The sequence below is a fragment of the Psammomys obesus genome, unplaced genomic scaffold (assembly GCF_907164565.1).
Source record: "Psammomys obesus unplaced genomic scaffold, mPsaObe1.curated_primary_1811, whole genome shotgun sequence".
In the NCBI taxonomy this organism is placed as follows: domain Eukaryota; kingdom Metazoa; phylum Chordata; class Mammalia; order Rodentia; family Muridae; genus Psammomys; species Psammomys obesus.
In genome coordinates this window covers 148,526-168,158 of record NW_026591450.1, presented here as the reverse complement: position 1 = coordinate 168,158, position 19,633 = coordinate 148,526, and the positions used below count along the sequence as shown (strand labels likewise).

The 19,633-nt window shown below is 48.7% G+C and overlaps 1 protein-coding gene across 7 annotated transcripts in view; it reads left to right on the top strand.

Annotated features, from left to right (window-relative positions):
* Nucleotides 1-19,633, top strand: part of Mtcl1 (microtubule crosslinking factor 1) — a 111,695-nt gene that overhangs the window by 63,105 nt on the left and 28,957 nt on the right. For 4 of the 7 annotated variants that reach the window (XM_055610154.1, XM_055610153.1, XM_055610156.1 and 1 more), the window contains 5 exons: nt 3,327-4,592; nt 5,663-5,818; nt 12,463-12,585; nt 15,662-15,892; nt 17,328-17,525. In XM_055610154.1, the coding sequence (XP_055466129.1) occupies nt 3,327-4,592; nt 5,663-5,818; nt 12,463-12,585; nt 15,662-15,892; nt 17,328-17,525 (1,974 nt within the window). The remainder of the gene's footprint in view (nt 1-3,326; nt 4,593-5,662; nt 5,819-12,462; nt 12,586-15,661; nt 15,893-17,327; nt 17,526-19,633) is intronic. The other 3 variants (XM_055610157.1, XM_055610152.1, XM_055610159.1) reach the window with 1 other exon arrangement.

The following is a 19,633-nucleotide window of genomic DNA, read 5'->3' as shown; positions in this document are numbered from 1 at the left end:
AGCTAGATGGCAGACTTGCAAGCCAAAGAATATACACCAGCAGTGATATATTTCTGTCGCTTGACAAGCCTCTCCAGCTGCTGGTGATGGTGCTGGTCCCCGTGTGTCTGACCCCACGCCTTGCTTGTTTTTTCTGTCTGTAATTTCCACTGGAAAGATGGGTTTGGCCTTGTGCTTTCACACTGTGTCTGGAGCTATCCATGGGCTCTTGAAACTTGAGTTTGATACTCCCAAGCTTAGGATTCAACCTAGATCCCCAGAGTGTGTTGGCAGCATCTTCCAGAAGTCTTTGGTTACAAGTTGATAACAAAGCTGCCAGCTGTTTGAGCTGAACTTGTCTCACTAGGAGTAGGCTGCTCCTCAGGACAGGCTGAGCTCAGCTTCCCTAGGGTAGAGGGACCCCTCTCTCTCACGGACCCCCCAGGGTGGTAGCTCCTGCTTCAGCTGCCTTGACATCAGGGAGGGAGACCAACTCCTTCACGTACTTCCTTCATCTACCATGTTCTCGCCGTCTCCCTCCCCCTACCCCTCCCTGCCTTAGTTCTGGTGGCAGGCCTGGTAGTGTGCATGGGTGTTGGTAGAAATGACAGCATGCTTCCTCACGTGTCGGCGCGCCTGCTGTTTGTATGCTTTCTTTCCTCAAGGAAAAGAAGACGGAACAATGATGAATCTTCAGGTGATCTGCAGGTTGGACACTCTTTCAGCCAGTCTGTGGAACTGCTGCTGTGACTGTCCTTGGTTTAGGCTTAAGGAGGTGGAGAGAATGGCTCTGGAGATGACTTGCAGGAGGTGGGGGGTGGAGGAAATAGGAGGGTCAGCTTTTCTGGAGGTCAGGGTGACTGCAGGGCTCTGTGAGGCACTCACAGCAGGTGATGACAAACACTTTGGAGCTTCAGAGTCTCAGGATTTTCACAGACCCACCCCCCTTTCCCCAATCACTTAGCTCCCTTGGCTACAGGTGATATTGCTGAGAGTTCAATCTATGTTCCTGTTTCAAAACATTTGCCTCCCAAGCTGGGCAGGATCCTCCCTGGTGCCTGTTGGTTCCAAGGCCTCACATGTGTTACAACAGGAGGCCCTGCACTTCCGTGGAGGCCAGAAGAGGCTGGATATCTGTGGCTGAGCCATGCTCTCAGTGATCTCTGCCGAAGCATTCGTCTGCCTCAGCGGCAGTCATGAGGCCATTTAGGCAATTTTGGTGACACTGGCCCCCCAGTTAAAGATAGACTGAAACACTTCTCTCTTCCAGTTCCTGCACCGAAATCCCAAATGAATTCAGTTAGAAAGTATTTACAATCCGTCTTCATTGATAAGTAGTGTAGCTTCCTTTATTTCTTTGTGTGAACAGCAGAGACCACGTGCATATCTTTGTCTAACAGGAAGCCGGAGAGTGATTTTTTCATTGTTCTACTTTAGAACGTTGTGAGACATCAGGGTTGTTTAAAAATGCTTGCCGGTCGCTGCTACTCTGCAGATAAGAGTTCAGTAGACAATGAAGGAATGAGTGAGTGAACGAGGGAAGGAGCAGGTAGGCATGCTTTCGATGGTGTCAGACCAAGAACACTGAATCCTTCCGTGCATGAAGTTCTATCCGAGATAAATTACAACCCCACAGTCTGTGAACCCATTTTGCTAGTGATTAAAAGAGTAGAGTAGCCAGGCATGGTGATGCATGCCTTTAATCCCAGCATTCAAGAGGCAGAAACAGGCTAATCTCTGTAAGTTTGGGGTCAGCTTAGTCACCATGGTGAGTTCTAAGACAGCTAGGCTAGGGCTGTACAGAGAATCCCTGTCTCAGAAAACAAAGCAAGAAAAGAAATAGGGCTGGTAGCTTTACTTCTAGTTAGGTTCTCTTTGTCTGCCTATCCAAAACTAAATGCTTAGTGCCAAAATTCTCAGCACTCGACGACTGACATAGATCACTCTCCATAGTGTGCCAAGAGTGTGTGTTGGGGAAGAGGTCCCAGGGGACCGTGATGGGAGTGTATCACTCATAGGGTACACAGAGGGGCCACTTTGCAGATCATGCTTTCTGCAGTTTGGCTGTAGATTTGGTTGAGTCTTCCAGAACACTGGGTTCTCCTTCCAGAACACTGAGTTTGTGCTCAGGGAGAATCGGGCCAGGCAGAAAGCTGGATGGCACCAAGGAAGCAGTTTCTGTATCTCACTACAGTCTGGCTTAGTGTTGCCAGGATGTGGCAGAGAGTAGCTGCAGTTCTCTGAGCTCAAGAACTTAATCTATCCTTCTGGATGCAGGAATACAAGCAGTCGACCACGCAGGGAAGGCTGACTTCTTCCATCACATGGTTGGCAGTCTGGACTGCAGCAGTTCAGCAAGTCTCAGAGCTGGTGTCACTATTTTCTCCATGAGACAGGGGCCTTCTCGGACGTCACCCCCACCCCCACCAACCAAACTGGACTGTTTTGCGAAATTCACTGTCACTACACACTGAACACAGAGTGAACCAAATTCCTAAGCTAAGATAGTATAGGTTGCTTCAAGGCACGGGCCCCCAGCTGGAAAGGCAGTGATTTTCTTAACCTCTGCCAGGCAGTAGGGCCCTGAGTAGCAGCAGTACCTGCCCTCTGGATTTTCTGGTATTCTGCTAAGAACTGCTTCTCAGATTTTCAAACACTTAGCTTCTTTATTTGGTCTCTGTGTTTAATTTCCTGCCGCGTCACAGCACTTGAAACAGAGGCCGGGAACAAAAGGCTCTAAAGTGGCCCTTGCACGGCATGGAGCCCAGGTGTCTTCGATTGCCGTAGCCAAAATGTGCTCAATATCAGCGTGTGTTCATATGTGATACCTCAACTTTGCAAGCTCGGTGGTGGATGCCCACCAGAGCCTTGTTCATGTCATTTTGGGAGCCTTTAGGAAGGAGATGGGACAAGAGGGACGGTGAAGCCTTGCTGTCCCTGGGGAACCCTCTGGATCGTCAGACATGTGAAAGTGACCACAGGCTGATATGAACCAAGTCAGATCCACAAAGTCACCAATGGGCCACGACCTTACTGGTGGATCCTATACTTCACTTAACTCTCTCCTTCTTCATTTATAATTTGTGTGATGGTTTCGGCATGCGTGGTCTTCCCAAAAACTAACCGTTAAGCTTCTTGACAAAGCAACAAATTATGGGTCATTTCAGGGCCCACCTGCAAGGGCTCCTTTGTCATGGCAACTCCAACCAGAAGAATGGGGTGGTGTGTGTGTGTGTGTGTGTGTGTGTGTGTGTGTGTGTGTGTGTTGGGTGAAGTGTGAGGGGAATCATAAAAAACACATTTGGTGTTTTCAGATAACCTTCCCTCGGGCTATTCTTGCCTGGCAGGATGACAGTGCGGATTTGAAGTGCCAGCTTCAGTTTGCCAAAGAGGAAGCCTCCCTGATGCGCAAAAAGATGGCCAAGTTGGGGCGGGAGAAGGACGAGTTGGAGCAGGAATTGCAGAAGTATAAGTCCCTCTATGGTGATGTGGACAGTCCCCTCCCAACAGGGGAAGCTGGCGGGCCCCCCAGCACCAGGGAGGCAGAGCTGAAGCTGCGGCTGAAGCTGGTGGAGGAGGAGGCCAGCATCTTGGGCCGGAAGATCGTGGAACTGGAGGTGGAAAACCGTGGTCTCAAGGCAGAGATGGAGGACATGCGGGTTCAGCACGAGCAGGGAGCAGGCAGGGACCACGTGCCGAGCATTCCTACCTCACCCTTCGGAGACTCGCTGGAGTCCTCCACGGAGCTCCGCCGGCACCTACAATTTGTGGAGGAGGAAGCTGAGCTGCTGAGGAGATCCATATCTGAGATAGAAGACCACAATCGGCAGCTGACCCACGAGCTGAGCAAGTTCAAGTTTGAGCCTCGCCAGGAGTCAGGGTGGCTGGGGGACGGCGTCTCTAAGGGCCCCGGGGCCAGCATTCCCCTACAGGAGGAGCTGAAGTCAGCCAAGCTGCAGATCGATGAGCTCAGCGGGAAGGTGTTGAAGCTGCAGTATGAGAACCGGCTGCTGCTGTCCAATGTCCAGCGGTATGACCTGGCTGCACATCTGGGGCTACGTGCTCCGAGCCCCCGAGACAGTGACGCCGAGAGCGACGCAGGCAAGAAAGAGAGCGATGGGGAAGAGGGCCGCCCGCCCCAGCCAAAGCGAGAAGGCCCTGTCGGTGGGGAGAGTGACTCAGAGGACATATTTGAGAAGACCTCAGGCTTCGGCAGTGGAAAGCCATCTGAGGCGAGTGAGACATGCCCAGCAGAACTCCTGAGGGCCCGGGAGGACACCGAGTGCCTGGTGACCATAAAACACGAGGCCCAGCGGCTTGAGCGGACCATGGAGCGCCTCATCACCGACATGGATGGTTTCATGGATTCAGGCCTCCAAAGTGAAGGCGAGGGCAGCCCCAAGGAGCCCCACTTGTTGGAGACCATCAACACAAGGATGAAGGCTTTCAGGAAGGAGCTGCAGGCCTTCCTGGAGCAGATGACGCGGATCGTGGATGGTCTGTCGCCCCTGTCCCACCTCACAGAGTCCTCCAGCTTCCTCTCCACCGTGACTTCTGTGTCCCGGGACTCCCCCATCGGGACCCTGGGGAAGGAGCTGGGCCCGGACCTGCAGGTAAGGGGGCTCCCAGCATCGCCTTCCTGCTCCGTCTCATTCTTCCTCCTTCTCGCTGGCATTGCTGCTCTGGGGCTGGCACTGCTCTCGGCTGCTTGGTTTTAATTTCAGACCTGCACTGTACTAAAGCCTCGTCGTCAACCAAATCCTTTCTCTTGGTTGGTTTCTTTTTTGTTTTGGTTTGTTTTGTTTTGTTTTATAAGTTCCCTTATTTCCTTGTTCCTTTCCCTGTTCTCCTGCTTTCTTTTAATTGCACCACTATTCGTGGTTTAGAGGGCCTTTCATGACGAGGCCAAGCCCAATGGAGGCGCTAGGGACCGATGCAGTCTTCCATTGCTCCTTTCTTGGTGTCTCAACCAACCAGCCACCCTGACGAAGAAGCTATGAGGAGTTTAAGACAAAAACACCAACTCCCATCACGGTCAGGAAACTTAGCAGACTCAGTAACACGTGCCTGGCTCCCTCTGGTCTATTGCCAGAGGGACAAATGCAGTTCTGAGAAGCCTCAGACACCCCAGGCCCACCTACTCCCTCTGGAAGATAAGCCAGGATGGGGGAGAGGAGCCGGTTCTGAGAAGGCTGGTTTGGATGGAAAATCCCGCTACCACTCGCCCCTGCCGCCTCCCTCGCCGCCCAGGGTGAGGGCCCAGGGGAGCTTCGCCCTGGGTGCATGGCCCAGCTGCTGCCCCGGACTGTGGCTTTGGCTGCTCGACCCACAAGTAAGGGAGGCAGAGCCTCTTCCCCGTCTTCTTCATGGGTAGTCTTCCCCATTGCATGTGTCTTCTAGCCAGTGTTCCGCATAGCCGCCCCTTCACCAGCTTTCCATGTTAGTTCATCCTTTTACTCACGTTCCTTTTGGTTTTGTTCTCTTTACTCTCTTGAGCTTTTTAAGTTGCCTTTTTTTTTTTCGTTTCATTCACGCTTTTCTCTGTCTGGTAGTTTTTTCCATCGTCTACCCACTTTGTTTCTTACCCTCCACCTCCTCCACTTTTTACCTACCCCTTTGTCTTTTTTGTTTCCCATTATAAATTAAAAGCAAAACAAATAAATCCCCTTCATGCACCTAACAGTCCAAACTGAGGGACCAGCTGGAGTGGCAGCTCAGTCAGGATCGTGGGGATGAGCGAGAGGGCCCTCGCCTCCGAGCCGCCAGGGAGCTGCACCGCCGTGCTGATGGGGATTCCGGCAGCCATGGGCTGGGAGGCCAGAGCTGTTTCAGCCTAGAGGTAAGTGAGCTGCCGTGCTCACTGCTCATCTTCGACCTCTCCTCCCTCAGGAGGCAGTCCATGCCCTGAGGGACTCCGGACTCACAGGCCTGTGACAGGAAGCTCCCCTTACCAAAGGACTGAACATCGGTATTGGCTTACCCGAAGCAAGCAGAGTCACCATATTCTCGTGGAGAGCAGCCCTCAGGAGGGTCAGAGAGTGCCGAACACCCAGCATGCACTTGCACATCTGTGCCTTATCAGTAATGTTGAGTGTATCCGCTTTAAATGGCAAGTTAGATGTTCCTCAGTTCTATGAGTGAAGTGTAACAGAGAAGCCACACGCTAGAGGTGCTCATCTCCCCCACGGATTTCCTGAGTGTCTTAGGACTCTGAAGCTCTCACAGGAAACACCTTTGTTAGCCTGTACAGCACATAGGGTCTCCATCTGAGAAGGCTGGTAGTCGCTTGAGTAGGCTCAAATGCACACTTTTCAAATGGTTCTTGGGTGACTCATTACCAGGATAGACACACCAGAAAGACAATTTTCCCAATCTCCAATGAGTGCGGCACCACTGTCTTCCTGTCAGGGACATTGAGAGCCCGGGGCCTCTAGTCTGGGTGTGTATTACCAGCTTGGTCTCCTGAGCAAGGCTCTGTGTTCTCTCATCTGTGAAGTGGGTGAGAGTGATGCTCCGCTCACCCCCTGTGCTTGTATGTGACTGTGACGAGTCTCAGATGATTCTTTAAGCTGTGAATGGGGATTGCCTCTCTGGGTACTACATGCTGTGGAGTTTTAAGAACAAGGGGTAGAATGTTCCAGGCCCCTTCCCAGTGTTCGGGTGAAAACCATGGTTCTGTGGCATGTGGCAGTAGCCTGCCTCTCCCTGAGATGGACTATTGGAGAGTTGTGTCCCCCACCTCAGGAGGCTGGCTGTTCTTGCATGTCTTGGCTAGGGAAGGTCTGTAAGCCTCAGAGCTCGTCACCGGCTAGACCCCTCCTGGGTCCTGTGTACATTGACATGATAGCAAGATGCTGGCTTCGTGCACACAGGCATCAGGGAATTCAGAAACCGGCCACAGGGTTGTATAGGGAAAACGGAATTAAATCAAATACAATGGATAGTCAGTCTCCAGGTAGAAGAGTAAATCTGGGAGGTGACACAGAAAGCCCGAGAGGAAACATCTGACCTTCAGCCTAGGAAGAGAAATGATCCTAAGTCCCTCCTCTTCATCCCTCCTAGGCCACTTGGTCATATTGTGGAGTCTGGGATAGTTCTCTCAGCCTGCCCCACTGTTCTGTGACAGCAGGGGCAGACAGCCCAGAGCCTACCCTCTCCACGGCTATGTTTCCAGCCACTGTCATTCAACGGCCTCTATCCTACCAAAGCGCCATCATTCTCTTAAATATCTGCTCAAGTTCCTTTTAAAGGGGGAAGTGAGAAAAACAATGAAGACGAGGTCAAGGGAACTTGTTTTCCTAGAAGGGGTGAGATCCGCACGTCCTTCATTCTGATGTTTTTATTCACAGAGGCATTTCACATGGAGTACAAAAAGGGTCAAGTATGTAAACACACCCACTTTTAAAATTTTAATTAACTTTGATCCTGCTGTGCTTTTTCCCTTTTGTCAGACGAGTCCTCCCTTGTAGGGTCCCAGCCAGGGAGGCTGGCTGTCCTGGTTTGGTATGTCACTCCCATAGCCTTGCTGGCTGCAATATTACATTATGCTAAAGGACTGTACAATGGGAAATTCCAAGGAGCAAGAAAAGCCTCCCAGTGTACAACTCCCTCAATTCCCTGCTGGTCCTGGAGACAGCATGGAGCCCCTAAGAGTTAGCAGGGCATCCTGACCACAGAGGTGCTCTGGATTGAAGACTCACACAGACTCCAGTCATTGGGGAACGGGGTGGGGGGGAGTGGAATGGTAGAGCAAACACGGACACTTCTTTTTTCTTTTGCTGGGGTTGAAGCCAGGACCGTGTGCATGCTAAGCAACTCCTCCACCACCGAGCCATGCACACACTCCAATCCCAGTGTAGACACTGATCCAGAGCGAGGCCTGGCGGGCCGCTGCCATGTGTCCTTCTGGCAGTTGTCTCACCCTCCTGCACCCCCTTTAAATGCCCACCGCTCTGTCCTCGAGCCAACATGTGCCCTTGTCTGAACCTTCTTTAGCTCTCTGTCCTAAGTTCTCAGAGGGAAGGGATGAGGGGTCCCTGGCATTGGAAGAACCTCTAGCCCCATTTGTGATATGCCATTGGTAGCTTTGGCCTCCTCAGTGCTGCTGTTCAGGCTGGAAGAAAAAGGGCAAGTTGCTACTTTCGAAGATCAGATTTTTTCTTTTTTCTGGGTTTAAGCTGTGGTTACTGCTAGTAACACTAGTGTCAGTGTTGTGTACAGCAAGGAGGAAAAGCCCACTCTTAGGAGATAGCAAACAGGTCTCCTATAGATAGCCTGCTATTCAGATGCCTAGGAATGATGGGCCTGAGCCAGCGTTCTCCAAAAAAGAAGTCAGAACCCATCCACACCTGCAACCTCGCTAATGCAGATGCACAGAAATTAACAGCTAAAAACCAACCAAACCAAAGGGCCAGTGTTCATCCCAGTCTATGTACTGGTGGTAGGCTACCACTGTGCTCTGGACTCCCCTGACTTTGCCCCTATGCTTCCCATTAAATCTGCCAAGAGATTTGCTTATGGTAAGAGCAGGCATTGTATAGGACAGTTCACATGGAATGTACAAGGCACCTTAAAAATAGTCCCAAGTGAGAAGTGGCCAAGCATGGACACTGGTCGGGTTTCATATATAAATGAAACCACGCCGGCACCCAGAGGATCGGGTTTCTGCCTCAGGATCTCAAAGGGCTCTTCTTACTCGCTCCTCCCCTTTATCCTTTAATCACTGAGGCACACAGCATCTGTGTGGCCTCGTGTCTCAGCGGTGAAATATCAGTCCGGGGAAAACCACGTGGGTTCTATGCCAAGTATCTGTACATGTGTGGACCTCGGATAATGAGGTTGAAAGAAGTGGTGGAAAAGTGGCCGGGACAAAATGGAGGTCACCAGAAATGAAGCGCTGGTCCTTAGGTGGTTGTGGGGTTGCTGGGCAGAAGAGGGATCACCCTCGTTTTGCTTATTGTCCCTACTAAGCCTTGAACTGACCTACAAGCTGCTTCATCGGGAGCTGGTTAAAAGTTAGGAATGTGGATGAGTGTGAGACACAGCCTCTGGTTGGGGAGGGTCATGGACGGTGGGTTTCTGAGAGTTGACGTAGTGGAAGGGAGGTCATGACATCAAGGCTGGTGTCCCAGCAGCCTCAGAACAGGCGCATCCGGTGTGTGCTCACAGAAAAACCCGGATGAGTTCATTTGTCGTTATGATCAAAATAAAATAAGCAAGCAAAGGAGGTTTTCAAAATTCAAACCTTGGGGATTTGGTGATAATGAAAAGTATTATTTTTTTTTCCTACAGGAAATTTGTTTTGTGTGGAAATGTTCCCTAAGTGTATGTGATTGTTCGCAGTTTTGTGGCAGTAGAATCGTTCTAGAAGAAGTTTTTGACACAGTTATGTTTGTAGTCTGTTCTTTGTAACACTGGAGTGACCACAAGTGTTCTAGTATTTCATTAGCACGAGAATCAGTGCATGAAAAGAGAACTTGAACGAGCAGAGTTCTGAGCGCTCATGGTCTGCACAGACAGCAGTGCTCTCTGTAATAAACCCACAGCCCCGGTGATACACTCAGATGACCTCGAGGACTCTCTCTCTCTGACCTTGCACCAGTCAGAAAGGAATGCTATCAATCGGATGCTGCTGAGGAATGAGACTCATCTCTTTATAACATTTTAAATATTTATTAAGATTAAAACTAATATAAAATTGAGAATATCTGAACTGAAACCCAAAATGCCCCAAAGTCTGAATCCTTTGAGTACTTACATAATTCCGTAAGTAGAAAATTCCATACCGTGCAGCATCACACACAGAATTACTAAAAATACTGTATAAAATCACCTGCAGACAATGGGTATAAGGTACATCTAAAACATAAATGAATTTTTTTATTTAGTCTTGGGTACTGTTTCCAGTGTATCTTATATACTTCTCTTAGCAATGACTTGATTAGAATGTTTTGTGTCTAATAATACAATGCATTGGCTAGAATCTAATACATTGAAATCTAGAGGGTGTTTACATTTGGACTCTACAATGTGTAACTGGAAAGTGAAGTTGGCAGCTAGCACCCAGGCCTCCTGAAACAACCATATAGAAAACACCTGAGCTGGGGCTGGAGCAATGGTTTAGAGTTCTGGCTGTTCTTACAAAGGTCCTGAGTTCAATTTCCACCAACCACATGGCGACTCACAACCATCTATAGTGATATCTGGTGACCTCTGCTGGCATGCAGGCACACAGCAGACAAGGCGCTGGGCCAAGCACTGGCAAGAGAGACTTTTGCCTACAGGTTGGATAGGCAGAGGTGAAGCAACAGAAACCTGTCTTCCAGCTCGGGCTGTGGGGTTGAGAGGAAAAGGAACCACAGCTTACTCAGAAACCTTACTCAGGGTCAAGATTTGAACTTATGTTACTAGTTTGTTCTAAGGATCTCCAAGGATCGTGCCTGTAATGCTGACATTGGCAAGCACAAAATCATCTTGTGGTCCCACACTGTCAAACATGTCATATGCAAGACCATCGAATAAATGCCCATTGAGGAGGAGCTCACAGTGCAGAACTTCAAGCACAGTTCAAAAAGGCCCACCAAGTTAGAGCAGGCAAATAACCCTCCAGCCATGCACATTCCAACAGTCGTAGTTAAACTGAGCGGATTAGCCGGCTGTGATGGCGCACAGTTAGTCCTAGTACTTAGGAGAAAGATGCAGGCAGGTCTCTCAGTCTGTGGCCAGCCTGGAAAAGAAAGTTTTGTGAAGAAGAGAGTGGGAAGGAATAAAAGAGGGGACTAGGAGATGAATAGGAGTAAAATACATTATATAATGTGTGAACCTGGCAAAGAATTTTTATTTATAAAAATACGAAACATCAAAATAACATGAAAGAGTACGAGTAGGCAGACACGAGGATTCAACTCTGAGATCTTTGAATAACAAGTTAGATTATCAGATGGACAGTAAGCAGTAAGAGAAGCGTTAGGAAAGAGTGAGTTATTACAGAAGGAGGCACTCATTTTAAAAGTAGTTAAACTTATTCATCGTGATAAATTCAAAGAGAATCCATGACAGTGCCCAACAAGTCACAGAGCAGAGAAACATTTCATAATCCCTGCTCTTGAGTTTCTTAAAGTTGGGTGAACTTTACCCAACCGAGCTGCACCCCAGCTTTTGTTTTTGGAGATAGAGTCTCACTATGGAACCCTGGCTGTCCTGGAACTCACTATGTAGGCCAGGAAGAATGCCTTCAAGCTGTCCCTGCCTCACAAGTATCATGATTAAACATACGCAGCACCGCGCCCAGTGAGTTTAAACCTTTTGGTGCCCAAAGGTTTACTGTAAAGTTACCAAACCCCCAGTGTCCAGTTTTCTCTGTAAAAAGGAGGAGCTCTTCCCTTTAGAGTTCTGTATTTTCTCTCCTGAAGGTGTGGTCTTCACCGAATGCCAAGCTAAGTAATGGCAGCATCCAGAAGAGCCAGTTCCCTGGTGGGAAGTAGAAATCAGTAAAAGACAGGCAGAAGGAGCTGGTGAGATAATATGTCTGTATTACAATAGTCCACTCTAGTTCCCAGTTTTCAAAATCACTTTGCCCAGGCTAGTGTAGTGCCACACTCCTTTAATCTGAGAGGCAGAGGCAGGAAGCTAGCCTGGAATGCATAGAGAGTTTGAAGACAGCCAGGGCTATGTAGAGAGACCCCGTCTCTCTCTCTCTCTCTTTTTTTTTTTACCACCTACCTTAAGTAGCACAAACTTGCTACTTAATGATTTCTAAAATGAGTAAATGGTTTGCTTAACATTTAATGGTGCCTCCAATTTTAGTGAAACATTCGTTGAGTAGTAGTGATTAATCTGTCTTTGGCCATTTGGCCATAAAGTATAAGCTTCATCAATAACAATGACAGTACAGATTCCTTGACCTATCCCTAGGCTGAAGTTTAGTATTCATAGAGTTATGTGATTCCTGGATATGGTACAGAGAAACTTAGAAACAAGTGTCTGCTCTGGAAAGGAGCCCCACCTGCGGCGACCCCATGCTGTGGGATTAAAGAAAGGCCCTCGGTGAGGCAGGACAATCTCCAGTAAGCATATGGACAGATTAGTTAAGCAACCTAGAAAGACCCCAGATGGCTCCAAGAATTGAACCTAGGAGGCTGACTCCTGCCTAAATGTGTAAGCCACAAAACGCTGTGTGGTGGCAGAGAGCCTTCTTGGCTTTTTTTTCCTCTCAGCCTGGTTTGTGGTTGTTGTGGTTAAAGGTCCCCACCTACCTGCCCCATGTCCTACATAAAAGAGATACAGCCCGGAACGTCAGGGGCTCCCCTGTGAGAGAAACCCCAGGGGAGGTCGCCGTGGTCACTCCACTGCTGCAGCCGATGTGCTGTGTCCCCCCCCCCCCCGTCCCCCGTGTGTGTTACTTTGTACAGATGTGTGTCCTGCGTCCTCACCTGAGGCAGAGTTCTCACTTCCACTAAACCCTTGCTTTATCCTGCCAATCAGCTCAGGGGCTCCCCCGTTTTACCTGAGCAGAGTGTGTCGGTAGAAGAGCTACAGGGCCAGCTCGCGCAGGCGGCCAGACTGCATCAGGAGGAGACAGAGACGTACACAAACAAGATCCGTAAGGTAAATATTTCGTGAGGATTCAGCACACCTGCTCGAGTGCTAGAGAGCCCCTCAGGAGCAGTGCCGTGACGCATTTTAAAGTAACGCTGTCTGTTGCATGCAAGCGCCAATACCCGCAGGCCTTTCTCCTCCACAGCACACTTGGCAGTCATGTTGCCTCTCCTGATCCACCGGCTGGCCCTTCTCGAACATTCCAGCGTGGCTTTGAAGCTACAGACAGTACCAAACCTCTCATCTGCTGTCTGTTCCCGAACTGTTTAACTTGCGAATCAGGCATAGGAGAGAGGAACAAGCAATAACTAACCATACAATAAAACCATTATAACAGTACACTGCGGTAAACACTATTTCAAATGGATGACTTAGCTATTTCGGGGATTTCCTAATTACTATGTTTGGACCGTGATTGGCCAACAAATATCAAACCACAGAAAACAAAGCGTTGGAAAGGGAGAAACGTAGTTTCAGGAAAATCTTCAGGTCTCATTGAGCTTTCCTGCAACGATGCCAGCAAACTAACACGAAACAAGGGCTTTGAATGAAACCAGTGTGTCTGTCATTGTGAAGGGAGTTTTCTGGTAGAAACATCTGCTCACCCTAAACTGTTGTCTTCAAAAAAGCTGCCACTAATTGAGCTCTGGCCTGATTAACTTGTAGATATTTTTAAAATTACATGTAACAGGCTAATTATCCTTTACCCACCAAGGGGTTTCAGATCCAAGTACTCCTGCCCTGGGCCTCCAAAGACACTGCCCTGCCATCTCGAATCTAATTAAGCTGTGAGCAGATATCTAGATGCAGAATTGTCCTGGCTCTTCTTCTCCCCTTGTGCTTGTTCTTGGAGGACATTGGTAGCTTCGAACAGAAACAAAGCAGAGCAATTGGTGTTGGATGATATATCTATCCCTTGATGCTCCAAACACATACACTATGCAAAATGAATCATTTGGTATATTCAAGAATTTGTTTGGGCCAGGAATATGTACTGTAGGGCATATACCTCTGTGGTGACTGAGGCCAAAAGGATCTGAGTGGGTCACAGGCTGATGAAGAGAGTGTCAGCTATGCCTTGCAGTGTACAAAGGGCAGAACTAAATGCCAGACTCCTAAGTGTCTCTTGCTGTGTTCTCCAAAATATCCTTTCCAGACATCTCCTGTGGATGTGAATTTCGCGTATTGTTACCAAGGAGAGAAGAAAAATTGCATACGAGAGAAATGCCCCCTCTCCCCCAATGTGGCACATGCACAAACACATGCATGTACATGCACGCAGGCATTTGCATTGCTCTGAGAAACGATTTGGAAGGCAAGGTTATCACTGGAGATGCTGGGGACACAGTGGCAGAGTCCCTGGTGTGCACACTGGGCTTACAGTAAAGGAGTTTCGTTGAACAGTCATCAGAGGAGGAGATACTGTCCTTTTAGCTTGTTACGTAGGGAAAGGCCAAGCTTTGTGCTCTAGAGGCACCTAATGGACCCAAACAAAGAAAGCAGACAGGTGTGGAGAGAAGTCCACAGGTCCCTAGGGTCTGGACAGGGTGCTGCCGAGGGGACCGTAGAGCACCTACGGGTCCATCTCCCTGAGTGTCCACACCTTTCCACAGCATCGTGGAGGCAGGAGATGCAGGGTGTTGGGACAGCACAGTGAGCAGATGCGGGGCTGGATCTCCAAGGCATCAGGCCATTCTCCCTCCATGCCGTCATGTCCTTTTGGGAATAACCAGCATTACAACTCTGAAGACTTGAGGTAGTGACTAAATTAGTGATGTTTCCTCCTCTTCCAGCTTGAAATCCAGTGTAGAGCAGGTGTCACGGCAGTAGCCAATGCAGCCACACTGCACGGCCACGTGGACCTTTGCAGAAGGTATCAGCCTTCACTTAGCACATTGGCTGTATAGCTGTCTCCACCGGGCAGCCGTGGTTATATTCAAGTGGTTTATGAGAAATAATCCAGTGGTTTACAGGGAAAACCACTTCCTTGGCTTTTGGTCTAAGTGTGAAGTCAAAAGGCAGTGGTAGGGCTGCCATTGTAACCCTCGTGTCAGTATGGTTCAGAAGCCATTGGTTTCCAGTGTCACTTCCACTACACTGAAGGCTATCCTTGAGCCTTTCTCTGCAAAGTAAGACTTTGTTTGCACCCCTTTGGTTAGCACTGACACATGGCAATTGCTTCCTGCTTGGAAGAGCTCCATATGTTTTTGTTTGTTTGTTTGTTTGTTTTGTGTTGTTTTAAAAAAGGGCTTAGCCAGGTGTGGTGGCCTGTGAACATGATCCCAGCTACCTTGAAGGGTGAGGCAAGAGATTTGCTTTTAACCCAAGAGTAGGAGGGCCATCTGAGGGATATAGTGAGACCCCCCATCTTAAAAAAGAAAAAAAATCCCAGGAACTGAATACAGAGATGGAGATGGGTAATTCCTTAATGATGGTTTTGTTTCCCTAAGCAGCCATCACATTGAATAGGCCTAAAGTATGGAAACTGGCTATCATATTTGCTGACTGGTGTACGCAGTTGAGTCCTTTATGCTCAGGAAGAGTTGTTGTTTTTGTTTTGTTTTGTCTTCCCCTGGCCCAACTGCTGTAGTTTTCCATAGCTTTCCATTGTCTCAGTATTCTCAACCAGGGCTTGAGAGAAGCCGGAAACCTCAGGAAGGAAGGACGAGGTAGATTTGTAATTATTTTCCTCTCTGCCATTGTAAAGACCCTTGTGGGCCAAGCACAGGCACCCAGGGGAAACAGGGTCCCCTTGAGTGGCACCTGAGTCAGTCACAAGCCATGCGCCCCGGTAACGTTTTCCTGATGGGGAACTAGACATTTCTATAAAGCACTGAGAGACTAGCAGTGAAGAAGGCTGCAATGCCTTCCTCTGAAACAGCACTTGCTTCTAAACCACAAAAATTCATGAGGTTTTGTGCATCAGGTTATTAGTCACCCCAAACTTACAAGGATACCTATGTTTCATATCCTGTGTGTGCACGCCATCAAGATTGGACAGTAGGCTGCTCTAGAGAACCTTGGTTGGGTTTGGACGGCACAGGGCCCAGCTGCTTTTCACAGCTTCTTCTTGATTCTGTTCAAGATGGAGGAGGACCACCTGTATGCCTTGCGTTGGAAAGAGCTGGAAATGCACAGCCTGGCCTTGCAGAACACCCTTCACAAGCGAACCTGGAGTGACGAGAAGAATCTGCTGCAGCAGGAGCTCCGGTCCTTGAAGCAGAACATTTTCCTCTTCTATGTCAAGCTCAGGTGGCTGCTGAAGCACTGGCGACAAGGGAAGCAGATGGAGGAGGGAGGAGAGGACTTGGCGGAGGTAACGCCTCCCCCCCCATGCAGGCCACTTAATTTGCATCTGTCTCATGCCTGGTACCCACACACCACTGTCTCACCCACTGTGTCTTCCTGTTTTTTATTTATCTTCCAATATTGGCCCAAGCTGCAGAAACAGAATGGCCTGTCCGGGCATGCACAAAAACGAGCTGAGTTCTGCACCCGGGCTTGGTTCTAAGAACGTCCCCGTCTTTAATTCCACCCTGGAACAGTTTTGCTCACATCCTCTTTGTTGTGGATGGGTGTGAATCTTTAAAGTCATCACCTTGGGGTCTTCACGGTCTCATTCAAGCTCGCTGGTTTATAAAAGCCGGTGCACAAATGTTTCCTGTCCTTACACATTCTCACACGCTGAAGCCCATTTCTCCAGCTTTATGCGGTTCCTTCTAATCCTCACACAGGTCCCTTTGTCACCTCTGGCATTTGGGTATGTTTACCCCGTGTGTCCAAATTCCTAGTTAAGAGAGCAGGGTTTGTTGCCTTCTGTTTAGTTTTTGTTTGGTTGGTATACAAATGTGTTGCCTGTACGTATGTCTATGTACCACGTGTGTGCCTGGTGCCTGCAGCACCCAGAAGCAGGTGTCGGATCCCCCTGGAACTAGAGTTACAAGATAATTGTCAGTCGCCATGTGAGTACTGGGAACTAAACCCAGGTCCCTCTGTGCCAGAGCAGATCATACTCTTAGCCTCTGAACTATCTATTCTGCCCGTTGGGTTTTTGTTTTTGAAATAGGATCTTTGTATGTAGCCGAGGATAGTCTTGAACTCAAGAGTCTTATACCTCAGCCTGCTAGTTGCTGAGATTGCAGGTATGGGCCACTGTACTTGGCAGTGACCCACTTTTTACTGCCGATTGAGTGCCCTGTGGCTTTGCATGTCCTGACCCCGAGGCTTGCTTTCTGGGCCGCCTGTGCAGCCACACAAGCTACTTAGCTGCTCCCGCGCTGTGAGAACTGGGGGCCTCTGAGCTGCTGAGGCCTTTATTGTACTTTTAACTCCAGTGAACAGCACATGTCATCCCAAGTTATCCTGTGGCTGTGAGGTTTCTTGTTGATCAGCACACTGGAATTCCTCCTCATCCTCATTTATAAAACTGCCGCTGTGAGCAAAAGCAGTCACAATTTACAAAATAAATAAATAAATAAAACTCTTCGTTAATCTTTTCTAATAAAATGAGCGTCTGTCCCATGCCGCTTAAATGAAAGAAGTGCAGTAAGATGAGCCTCTTAGGGAAAAGACTTAGGGAAGGTGAATGCTTGCCCGGTCAGGCCACACAGTGCTCCCGTGTGAGGAGGAGGCTTGTGGGAGACCAGGAGTTGAAGGCTCCCCTTGACGATTCTCATGAGTCAGGTGGAAAGTTGGTCTGTAGAGCAGAAGAACACAGGCGAAGCTTTGATCCTCGTGTCTGCTGGTTTCAGAGTGAACATGCAGACAGTGCGCATGGACTTGCTGAGCTTGAAGTCCAGGGCAGTCACCAGACGGCAGGAGCCGACCAAGAGGATTCCGACCGAAGCTGCGGCCTTCCCCTGGGAGAGCATGGCCCACAGTCGCCGGGACAGACAAGTGAACGTGGATCACGGTTGCCGGCTGCAGATGGGGGACCACTCAACAGGCAGGTGGGTGCCTCGCTCTAACCCAGCATTCTCTACACCCAGGAGGGAGTCTGTATGCATCATCTTATTCCAAATGCTGATGTCCCTGGCTGCAGAAAAGTCCTCCCCTGACTCTGACTACCTGTAAGTATTAGGGAGAGAGTTGAGGTAGCTGGAATGTTACTAGCTGCCGTGCTGTTCAGCCTTTCACTCCAGTGTCAGCCCATCAAGTCTCAGTTAACCCATAACTTAGGACCATAGTAAGATCAGCTCTATTGCATATGTGACCAGAAAATTGGTCTCAGAAAGAAGAAATTAATGCACAGACTCTGAGAAGAGAGAATATTTGACTTCATTGTAGCGAGGTAGCAACTTTGCAGGGTGTTTTAGTTACTATTTAACAGAATAGTCATTGCCAACAGCACTACATTGGTAACATAGTTTACAAGAAAAAAAAAATCTAGAAGTATTTGTTTAACTTCCCATCATGCACGAAGTATTTGGAGTTTCTCTTTGGCCACTTGAAACACATACCCAAATACAAAGGCATGGCGATACTTTGGGAAAGAAAATCACAGTGAGTATAAAGAGAAGTGAGGATTAAATGTTATTAAATGTTTAGACAGAAACCCTGAAAGCAAGCTCCTTCCAAACCCACATAAACATTTTTGTTTATTTATTTTGCATTTCTATAACAAAGTGGCGTCTGTATTTCATTTGGAGACTTGCAATCCCGAGAGATCTCTGAGTACGTTTTGAGCCTCCTTGGCTTCCCAGAGGGTCCCAACAGAAAGCCTGGGGTCTCCACCCTGACTGCCTGCTTGCTGGGTGACGGGTGCAGGTGTGGGCACTGGGCACAGCCCTGCCTTCCAGCCTCAGCCATTCTGGATGACCCCTGCAGTGCCCTCTGCAGCTGCCTCTCCATTTTCACCTGTCATCTCTGCCCAGTTGTGTGCATCAAGTGGGAGATAGCTGTCACCAGGACGTCGGTGCAGATTCCAACAAGAAAACAGGGCTACTGGTGCTATTTGGAGCGCAGGCTAAGGGGATATGTGGGTCTCTCTCACCACTTTCTCTTCATACACAATTCAGAACAGTTGTCTGTACCCACCCACCTTCATTTTCCCCGAGCAGTATGACTCAGGACGGAGATAATAACTTTAAAAGGAGCCTCTCCTCACAGTCATCAGGAAGTGCGTCAGTGTGCCGGAATCCCTGGGGAGATTTGAGGTCATGGAATAAGTTTTCCAGCAGCAATCTGGTTAGAAACTAGAACATTACAAATTATGAATAAAGCTTTAAAATGTAGGCATTTTATTGGTTTGAAAAGAGGTATTGTCAGTTGTCTGAAGTGTCTGTGATTGGCTCCAACCAATACTTACATAGAAACCTGCTCACTCAGATTGTGTGGTGAGCATTTCCCAGGAGTGCATAGAAATGCTCTGAAAAGGGGAAGAGATGTAACACATCTGGTTTTCTAAATAGTCATGGAAACTATTACCCTTGGTGAAAAATAATGTAAAGTCACTCAGCCGGAACCTCCCATCAGTGTGTTTGAATGTTTATCTCCTCTTGCCTTCTGTGCTTACTCTTAAAAGTAGGACAGACATGTGAATTTCCACCGCATACAGCGTGCTTGCTGGAGGACCGGCGGATGGGGAGTGTGCATGTCAGAATCAGGTCTGCATCTCGCCGGATCCACCGGCAGTGAAAGCAAATGTGCGCACAGTGCCACTCGGGTGAGGGCAGGAGATTAATGAGCTCTACTGTAAGCGACAGCTGGCTCATGAGAGTGAGCATTCTCCATCAGGAGATTCGTCTCTCTGGGAGTGGTATGGTATTAACCAGGCAGCCGGGGTGCAAGAGCCGCTGCAAGCATTTCCAAATGCTTCTGCGCAGAACCGTGGCCCCTTCAAATCCCTGGGAACCTCAGCAGCATGGGAAACATGGCCAAACGGCTTTCCCAAGGATAAATGAGCAAGTAACAAAATTTACCACCCCACCCCCGCCCCTCATCTTCCATTTGTGTTTTGCTCTGATTCTCACCGTGGAACACCATAGGTGGCAACATTTTTATCGTGTCCAGAGAAGTTAAAAAATATTTCGTGTTTCCATTCAACATGGAGTGCAGG